Source organism: Dendrobates tinctorius, unplaced genomic scaffold (assembly GCF_039654945.1).
Source record: "Dendrobates tinctorius isolate UK_male_01 unplaced genomic scaffold, ASM3965494v1 ptg000030l, whole genome shotgun sequence".
Lineage (NCBI taxonomy): Eukaryota > Metazoa > Chordata > Amphibia > Anura > Dendrobatidae > Dendrobates > Dendrobates tinctorius.
Window position 1 is genome coordinate 64039365 of NW_027361698.1, and position 10358 is coordinate 64049722.

Consider the following 10358-nt stretch of genomic DNA (forward strand, 5'->3'; position numbering starts at 1 on the left):
AAGCTGCTCTCTCACTTCCTACAGATGTCAATTATGTCCGAAGGAAGGATTAGTGAAGTGGCTTCTGATAGGCTGCATAGATTGCGTGACATAACAATGTGACACAAGACCCAGGAAATCCAATGCCGATATTGCTGGAATGGCATCGGCACTAGAGGTCAGTATAGGTCTTATGGTTTTACTGGGGGGAAATTGAGATTGAGAAGGTTTGTTTGAGTAGTGGACAACCCTTCTAATAAAAGAATTAAAAGAATACGTAATAACTCTTTATCCATGATATTTATGATAATTCAATTTTGTGTACTGTCGTAGAGAAAAACAGAGAAAATCCAGAAAGATAGCTCCGGAGAGGGCACATATTACCCTCACATTGAACAGATGGGATTACTTTTAACTGGGGAAGTGAGAAAGAGCTCACACTTCAACCACCATTGAAGTAGGACCTCCTGTGGTGAACATGAAATTACAACAAGGGATCTGCTGAGAACCAGCCAACAAGTGTATGATTCGCATACTCAGAGGAGGAGAAGTACAGGGGCTTCCTCTGTTCAAATGAATATCTCAGACACTCTGGAGCCAGTGATGAATATTGTGGTTTGCATTAATCCAATATTTATAGGAGATATATTTTTGGCGTCATAGCGAAGGGACGAACATAACGTATTCACTCACATCACCATAAGGCCATTCGAACATCTCCAACTTAATACCAGCACTACAGAACGGTAAAATTGTTATGTGAAATGTGACAACAATATCTTCTGCCTAGGACCTCCAAGGGTTAAGATATACTGAAAGTTGGGGATCACATAAAATTCTAAAAGACCTAGCACATCCTACTGCCATCCCCCAAATGAGCTCACCAAGGTGAGGTATGTGGGCATAACCTTAATCTAATAAAAAGCAGATTTTGGGTTTTTGTCATTTGTCAGTCCTGGAAGATACAGTTTGCTGTGGTTCTGTCTGTTTTCCTAAAAAGTAGTGCGTCCCTCCGCTAACCTCTGAGCCATTTCTGTGACATAGGTTTAGTAATTTTCTTTTGTTATACCGTATTGTATTGTTCCCATTTTGTAACATCTTTGTATATTTTTTTTATAAACACTGCCTACCATTCAGGATTAAATATATAAAATTTAATAGCTCTGTTCCTTTTGCTCTGTAAACCGCACCCTTGAAGCCATACGCTACCTGTAACAGGTGTCCAATCAGTCTGTATAAACAATTGGTTGTGACAGAGAGAGCGAGAAGTGAGAAAAGAGAGATATTCTATGTGTTCGAATTGGATGTGTATATAGCATAAGCTCACTTTCCCCAATATCTGGCCTAGTAGTGGAAACATCCGTGGCCTCATCAATCATCAGTCAATTGCGTAGTTGTCTTGACGATTGGTAGCAGTCCATTGATAAATTGGTGGCAGCGGTGTGATCTGCGTGATCTCCACGGCTGTTCCCTGACATATACTGTGACTCAATGATGGCAAAGAGATAAATAAGGACTAAACTTAAAGGGATTGTCTTAAGATGACCACATGCACTATTAGATGAACTCTTGTGATTCCCTCCATCTTTATACCACAGTGAGAACGCTGAGGAAATAGTAGCTCGTTGTTACACTGCCTCACTACACAAAGCAGCGCATCAGAGAGAAGCATGCCTGATGATGGTGTTATCCGCCACACACAAGTTCATGTCACTATGATGAATGGGACACACGCTCTCATATTTAAAGGAGAAACCCATAGCACTCCAAATCAAAAGAACATGCTCTGTGGCAAGGCAAATCCAGACAGACGTATCAGATGCTGTGTGCATCTACTTTCCTGTGATCTGCAAATAATGATACAGCCTTCCACAAGTGCTTCCTTCCAAGAATACTCAAGCTAAGCAACTGTCCTGGCATAAAACGGCAGCTGACACAAGGAAAAAACAGCTGGAGGAGACTTTCCCTGCTGCTGTCCAAAGCAATATTCCACAAGAACAGTTACATATTTAGTTAAGTGATGGAGGAATTGAGAGATCCCTCCATAGACATCTTGGCTGTATATGTGGTCCTGGCTGCAGATATCATGAAAGCATTGTGATTATACAGCCCATTAAAACATTTACTGCAAGGAATGCTACAAAATACTATAAAATCAACTCGTTTGTCTTGACAAAGGCAGTAGCAGCTTCTAGGTTCAACAAACTTTACATTGTTACTTTGCTAAACATGTCAAATGTTATATGAAAAGTGAAAAAAGAAAAACAAACATATAAAAAACAAACATAACAGTGAATGAGCAATAAATACTGTATCCATTAAATGGACATTTATTAGGGATGTCTCTATTTTACTACTATTTGTACTGTGTTTTAATAGGCGTTTTTAACCATTTTGCCTGTGTAAATTCAGGGCCCGATTCATCAACCTGTTTCTGGTGTAAAACACCTTGAAACACTGAATTATTTTTGCTCAACTCAAAGTTATTATAATCAACACGGAGCTGCACACAAGCCCGTGAAATCTCCATAGTGTGTGATTATTACTTTTACCTTCTTTACTGCCCTAACAGTTGAACACCTTTTCTCTAATCAACCTGATCCAAAAAGTGGGTTTATAGCTTTTAAATGAATATTAATAACTTTCTGGTCCATACTTCATTACAACATGTAGCATCATAAAGAAGACATTTACCGTAGCCAATTTATGACTACATAACTCATATTCAATACAACAATATTACAAAGCTTCTTTGTTTGCATATGTTAACTCAAAGATGAATTTGGCTCTAAAACTGAATCCTTTTCTACTTATCTATATAAGGCTGAATTTACACATTCCTGTTTCATGGCCTTTATATGGACTATCAAACAATGCTAAAGTGGGCATCACAAAACATAAGGCTAGCGTGCCACTATAAACAATGGAAGGAAACAGGGTAATGTAGTACAAACAAGATACACAAGGCACATCCAATACGCAAATCAAGTAAAGAAGTTTATTTAAAGGGAATCTGTCAGCAGGTTTTTGCTACCTCATCTGAAAGCAGCCTGCCGTAGGCAAAGAGACCCTGAGTCCTACTATATATCACTTAGATTACTGGGTGCAGCTGTTCTGACACAATCAGAGCTTATATATTTAGCAATGAAGCAGAGCTGAGAAAGCTAACCCCGCCCACACCAGGCTCTGTATATACAATGTCCATAGACAGTGAGATGCCTATCACAAGAGGGGGGAGTGTCTGACCAGGGCTCACTGACAAGCAAGTCACAGCAATGATAAGCTCCTGGTGCTAATATATTCACTGTTAGCAAACAAAAACCTCAGAGTTTGATAAGAGAGGCATCATAGAAATCTGTGTTTTAACCCCTACAGCATGAGATCTTCAGCTTACATAGCAAAAAAAGTGCTGACAGATTCTATTTAAATCTACAATATATAAAATTGCACTAAACAGAAGAAAACACAAAGAAGAACAAAATGCACACAAGTATACTGTATACTACCACTCATGGTCTGACCCTGGTATGGTAACGCACCTCAATATGGAACCACGCAATAAGTGTGTGATATATAACTCTAGTAAATACTATGCTCTAATGTAAAAAAGCCACACTGCATAAGCAATGAATGAAAAAAAAGATATGAAACAAATAATTAAAGAAAATCCTACATGTGCTGAAATAACCAGAAGAAATAGCACATGATATAAGTAGCATAAAGTGCAGGGCAGTCATCGGGACCTCATGTCTTACATGGTCCTTTTTGACTGCCCTGTGCGATTTAGCCTAGAGGTGCCTGTCCATAGCAGGGTCAGACATGAGAGCTAGCATACACTTCTGTGCATTTTAACTGTTTTTATTTGTGTTTTAGTCTATATAGGGTAATTTTGTATAGATTTAAATAAACTTTACTACTGTTCTATAGATTTAATTTATAGGATGTGCATTGTTTGTACAATGTTTCTTTTTCGTATTACAATGGTCCATATATGGACCGCAATGCCTGCACCCACTGTGGGTCTCCTGACCTAGGCTAACAGCCTGAGATCTATATATGGGGCCATTATTTCTGGTCAGGAGACCACAGTTGGCCTAGGCATTGTGGTCCTTATACGGACTGTGAATTCAGCCTTACTGTGTCATGTCGTTCTCTGGTAAGATCAGCTGTCTATACATCAAAAGGACCTTCCAGCTCTCCTGCTTTAGTAGATACTAGTATTCCTCATGAAATTACAATTCTTATTTGGATAGACCATCAGTATTAGATCAGTAGGGGTTCGACTCTCAAATGAATGGAGCAATGTCTTACTTTGCATCACTGTTTAGAAAGGAGCAATGTCTTACTTTGCATCACTGCTTAGAAAGTATGAACCAGCCTGCATGATGCAGCAAATATTTAGGAGGATGCTGAGCTTCTAGTCCTTTTTTTGATCAATGGGGTTTCCATTAGTTGAACCACCACTGATTTGATATTAATGGCCTACCGAATCCTAGACAATCAATTTTGAAAGTCTTGACAACCCCTTTAAGTTTTCTTTAAACCCCTTTTGGCTTTCTTTATAATAGTAGCAGACAATACCACACAGTATGCGTTTTTTGCATTGGCACTAAGAGATGATGTATGTCAAAGGTATATATTAGAGAACATTCCCAACCTATATAATGATATGATCCTCTGGATCAACATGTTAGGGCAAGTTAGGATAGGATATGGGTTGAACTAGATGGACTTAAAGTCTCCCTTCAACCTTAACAACTATGTTACCATGTTACTATACCTCGAACACATAGACTAAAGGGAAGGGAACAGCACGCAAGAGGATGAACTGACTTCTCCCAAGGTATTGGAGCAACGATATAGTACACAGTATGACGGATTTTCTCAGGACGTTTGGTTTGACTATCGAAGGCGCAGAAGGTGTCCATGCTGGAGGGTGGCCCGCCGACGCTAATTTCACCTGGACATACATCCTCGAACACACACATTCAGGTGAAATATATTGCGGCACGGAAATCCACCGGCTCCCTGTCCTGCAGCCAGAGCCGGCAGCTGACTTCCACTTACCAGTGAGGAGCGGCGCATGATAGCAATGCCATGCGCTGGCTGGACCAGCACTCCGAAGTCAGCTGCACCGGCTACAGAAGACGACGCTGCACAGCGTAGGAGCAGGTGAAGGTGAAGAAAATCATTTGTTTCTTTTAAAAATGTGCTGGAGAAGAATGGAAGGGCCCAGGATTGGGGACATTATACCAGAATGGGGAACATCATAGCAGAATGGGGGACATTCTACAAGGAAGGGATCCAGGATGCGGTAAAATGTTATATCATGGCGCCCAGGATGAGGCTCTTTATTACCCCGGGATGGGGAGATTATTACATGAAGGATCCAGGATATGGGACATTATTACATGGGGGAGAACACATGTCTTTATAGCATCTACAACTCTACAAGGGCCACTCATATGACCAACATGCAGGTGTAAGGCCAAATCCAAATTTTGCATCGGGACCCATCAGACTAGTTATGCCACTGTTTGCACCCTTCTGTCCACTGCCTTGTCTAATGTTTTCGACCTGGATAAAAATCCAGAACAGCAACAAGCGGTGTCAATATTAAACCCTGCTGGTTATGGCTTGTGATCTCCTCAGTTTCAGGGAGCTTTTCTGCTTCCTGTTCAAATGAAGAAGAAAAATAAAAGCATGTGTCTGATGGAGCACCCGCTGCCCCTCCCCTTGGGTTCTTCATCCAAAAACTGAAAAACAGACAAGAGGATGATAACTGGACACAAAGGCTTGGAAGCCACAGCACTGGTGGAAGCGTTCCAGTAACTATGAGTGCATACATTACCACTGTGGTTGTGCGGCTGCGGTCCGTGCAACAAGATCAGTTAACCCTTCACACCTTTTCCTAACAATTAAAGCTTGCACGGCCAGACGTACATGCCATATTTCTGCAGCGCTTTTCTGCCCTGTGCTTGGATGTTTTATATAGGTTTGATAATAATGAAACATTTGATAATATTTGTTTAACTTTTGGTCAAATATCTAAATACAGAAAACAAAACATTATTATATGCAAGAAACCCCAACGTATAAAGAGATCTGTTATAGTCAGGGGCAGACATATCTTTGGTGCAGCTGCACAGGGGCCCTAGAGGCCAGGGGCCCACTGCCACCTCCAAATCAGGTGAAATTGTTAAATATGAAGAGCTTTAGGACTGAAAAGGACCCCATATACTGCTCTGGCACAGGGACCCTCTTCTGTGTGTGTCCCCTGCGTCTTATACCATCTATACAATGTCACACTCTCTATCCAAAAATCTGCAGAAATGTTTACAGCTACTGTAAATGTATCATTAAATGCCCAATATTAGGAGATACAGGTATGTTCGGGATATACTGTCCTTCCAGCATTTAGTTCTTACTCTATTGCAGTTTCTTTATGATCTGAGAGATCGTTGGGTTTTGTTTTAAATGACAGCAGAGAAACGGGTCTAAAAAAAACCAACCGCAGCGGTTAGAGGACAAATCCTATAAGCATCACTGTAAGTGGAAGCACAATCTCACTCCCAGGACGCTGCGATGAGGGGATTTAGCGGCAGGGACACGGGGGAGATGGTGGTCACCTTTCATTTTCTCTTGCCTGACTGGAACATATAAGAAAATGACCAATGACCCCCAGCTCCCAAGTGTTAGGACCCTTCCAACAACTCCCCGTGTCTCTGCTTCCTGGATCGCTGTGACATGGGAAGGGGAGTGGTACACTGGGATTATCACAGTTTTAGGTTTTTTCTTTTTTTTGTTAACTTGGCTGGGATTTTAGTCCAAAAGAAAATTGTTCTTCTTCCGTCTGCTGGGACCCCTGGTGGGTTTGGAATAAAGAAATAGGGATCAGAACACATTCCCCAGGTATGGCCGTGTCAACATGCTTTCCGAGCAGAATGACGCTTTATGGAGAATGTGACACGGTAGGGAAGAGCAGCAGAGGGAACTTGCACCCACATAGTATGGTCCTGGGGGCTTTATATGACATGGGGCACCTTGTGTCACATATACCATATAACCTGTAGGGGCACTACACAACAGAGGTGTCATGGGAATGAAATGGTGCCCTCCTGCTCTCTGGGAGGACTGAGGAGACATGATCTTCTCTCTTTACAACATTATGGGAGGGAAGAACAGGAGGGCAGCCTCTGCCTTAATGCAGGAGAAGCTAAATAAAGGGAGGAGGGGGGAAGCTTCCTGTAAGATATCTAACCAGTCTAACAGCATCAGAGTCAGAGGGAAGAAGAGGGAGGAGGAGGAGGAAAGGGAGGAGGAAAGCTGGCCACTACTGTGCACATCCCCCACAGCACAGAGACACTCACAAGTGAGCAGCCTCCACTGACAGTGTCCTGATTACACTTTACACTTGTCTCCCCACCCCCAGCCTCAGGACTCCATGTCACCACAAAAATCCAGTTGTCTCTATCTAGCACGCCTCACACAATGCTTCTCCGTGGCCTTGGCGCAGGCAGCCTGTGTATGTGCAGTATAGACAAATACAAATATCCACAATGCCCCTACACTGATAGGATCCCTCACACTGGGCATCCTCCAACCCTACAATAACCGGGTGTAGTCACAATTCGCTCATTTGGGAAGGAAGTGCTTCAAGGTCAGAAAGTTCTGCCACACTTTGTGCCCATTTAGTCTAACATGAGGTAATATTAGGGGCTGGGATGGGAGAAGCCCCCCGAATCTCTGCAGGGCACAGGCATGTTCTATAGAAATGTGCAGAGGATGCTAGAGACCCCACTAATGGACGATAACTGTAAAGCGATGCGGAATATGTTGGCGCTATATAAAGATTATTATTATTACTATAGGTACAAAGTGACTGTGGGGACCATGAGTAGGAACTTTTCTTCTGTTAGTGCCATGCACTGAGGGCAACCACTGATGGGTTAATGCACATCTCCCAGGTCATATGATCCCATGAATGGAGAGGTTAATGGGAGGTAGGCAGAGCCCACCCAATGCCTGCTGCCTGCCCGGAGCCGGCCGCCCTCGGGGTAAGGAGCTCACAGTGAGGGATCAGGGCACAGGCTGCCCCCTGCCAGCCCCTCGGTGCCCGCCACATGCCAGCAGCTCCGGCTGCTGCACAACTTCCTAAGTGCTGAAAACTTTGAGGCTTTGCCCATCGCTGCTGGCTCCACCCCTAACCCCGCTCGGAAAGCAGCCAACACTCGGGCTCCCCCCCTCCCCTCATGCCAAGCAGTGAGGCTCCGGCAGGCAGCTCTGTGCCCACTGGCTCCCCCTTACCATGATCAGAGTGTGGTTCCTGTGCTCGGCCGCCTCGGCATCCTGCTTGCCCTGCTGTGGATGGTGGTGATGGTGGGGAGGCTGCTTGCTGCCCCCAGTAGCCGCTGCCCCCTGGCTGCTGCCGGACTTCTTGGCTCGCTGCTCCAGGCTCCTCTGGTACAGGCTCACCGTGTCCCGTCGCTCCATTTCCAGTTGCTCAGCCTGGGCTTGCTGGTACCTGCTCTCGCAGCTGACATGGTGCCTCCTGCAGCCCTCGATCCTCTGGCGGAGCCGCTCCACCACGGTGCTGTGCTTAGGAATGCTGCTATTGTTCGGTGCATGGGGGGCAGCAGCGCTGGGAGGGGTATTGCCACCACTGTGACTCCCAATGCCAGCGCCACCGATGCTGCTGCCCAGGGCATTGCTGATGCACAGACTGCTGCCGTTGCTGGAGGCAGCGGGGGCTGCGAAATCCCCCATGCCAGTCCCCGTGCACACTATTTTGGAAGAGAAGTTTGCAGCCTGTCCCCTGAGTGTGGGGGGCTTCCTCCAGGTGGGCTGTTATAAGGGATCAGGAGGAGCAGGGTGCAGAGCCAGCATGGATGACACCAGGTCAGCGCACAGCCCCCAGGGAGGAGAGGTGAGGGCAGCAGCAGCTCTCATAGGATCACACATACAAAAAAAGTGGAGCGCCCGCGGCAGCAGCCGAGGAGAAAGGCGACAGTCAGCAGCGCTCCTCTTCGGTGTGTCCCCGAGCAGCTCCGGCCAGTGGCTGCAGCCCACACATGGCTGTCACACACCGCGCCGCCGGCTCAGCACTAAAGTTTACTTGTGTGCACTGCAGCGGACAAAGTACTTTTTTGTGGATCTCCTCATATTCAACGCAGTGCAAAAAGGCAAAAAAGAAACCAGAGATTGAACCAATAAAATGAATGTATCTCTTTCTACATAAGTCATAAATCCTGAGGGAGAGACAAGGAGGAGGGAGAGGCAGGGGGAGCACACAGCCCGAAAGTAGAGCAGAGCAGGCTGAGGCAGGAGCTGATAGAGCACGGCTGCTAATGCCTGGGCTGTTATTGCTCCTCCTGCCACCATCACAATGATCAAGTGCTCTCCTCCTCCTCCTCCCTGCTTCCTCCTCCTTCGTGCCAGCGGAGTGATATCAGGACAAGAGCTCAGTAAACAGAAGCGAGAGGCCGTAAGGCGGCCCCGGGGACCAGGTGCAAAACCGGGAGGAGTGGAGGAGTGGAGCAGGCAGGGAGGAGGCGGCAGGGCATGCTGTCAACTTTTGACCTTCCCTGGGTTGTGTGCAGAGAAGGGAGCAGCAGGAAGAGTCGTAACCCTCCTGTCACACACTGTCTGCTGGCTCTGGACCCTCCTGTCACACACTGTCTGCTGGCTCTGGACCCTCCTGTCACACACTGTCTGCTGGCTCTGGACCCTCCTGTCACACACTGTCTGCTGGCTCTGGACCCTCCTGTCACACACTGTCTGCTGGCTCTGGACCCTCCTGTCACACACTGCTGGCTCTGGACCCTCCTGTCACACACTGTCTGCTGGCTCTGGACCCTCCTGTCACACACTGCTGGCTCTGGACCCTCCTGTCACACACTCTCTGCTGGCTCTGGACCCTCCTATCACACACTGTCTGCTGGCTCTGGACCCTCCTGTCACACACTGTCTGCTGGCTCTGGACCCTCCTGTCACTCTGTCTGTAGTCTGCTGTCTCTGGACCCTCCTGTCACACTTTCTGTAGTCTGCTGTCTCTGGACCCTCCTGTCACACACTGTCTGCTGGCTCTGGACCCTCCTGTCACACACTGCTGGCTCTGGACCCTCCTGTCACACACTGTCTGCTGTCTCTGGACCCTCCTGTCACACTGTCTGTAGTCTGCTGTCTCTGGACCCTCCTGTCACACTTGCTGTCTGTAGTTTGCTGTCTCTGAATCCTCCTGTTACACATACTGTCTATGTACTGTGCCGTCTTTCTGACTAACCCAGCCTGTCACGATTCTGTGTTTCTGACTGCTCCCTCATCATCTTTACTGTCTCTGACTTGACCTGTTTGTCTGAACTCTCTCCCTACTTTTATTT

At 46.0% G+C, this 10358-nt stretch overlaps 1 protein-coding gene across 2 annotated transcripts in view; it reads right to left on the minus strand.

Annotated features, from left to right (window-relative positions):
* MAML3 (mastermind like transcriptional coactivator 3) overlaps nucleotides 1-9337 on the minus strand; it is a 388165-nt gene extending 378828 nt beyond the window's left edge. The window contains exon 1 of one of the 2 annotated variants that reach the window (XM_073572130.1): nucleotides 8287-9337. In XM_073572130.1, the coding sequence (XP_073428231.1) occupies nucleotides 8287-8745 (459 nt within the window). In that variant the 5' untranslated portion in view covers nucleotides 8746-9337. The remainder of the gene's footprint in view (nucleotides 1-8286) is intronic. The other variant, XM_073572129.1, reaches the window with a different exon arrangement.
* Nucleotides 9338-10358: the final 1021 nt, after the last annotated feature.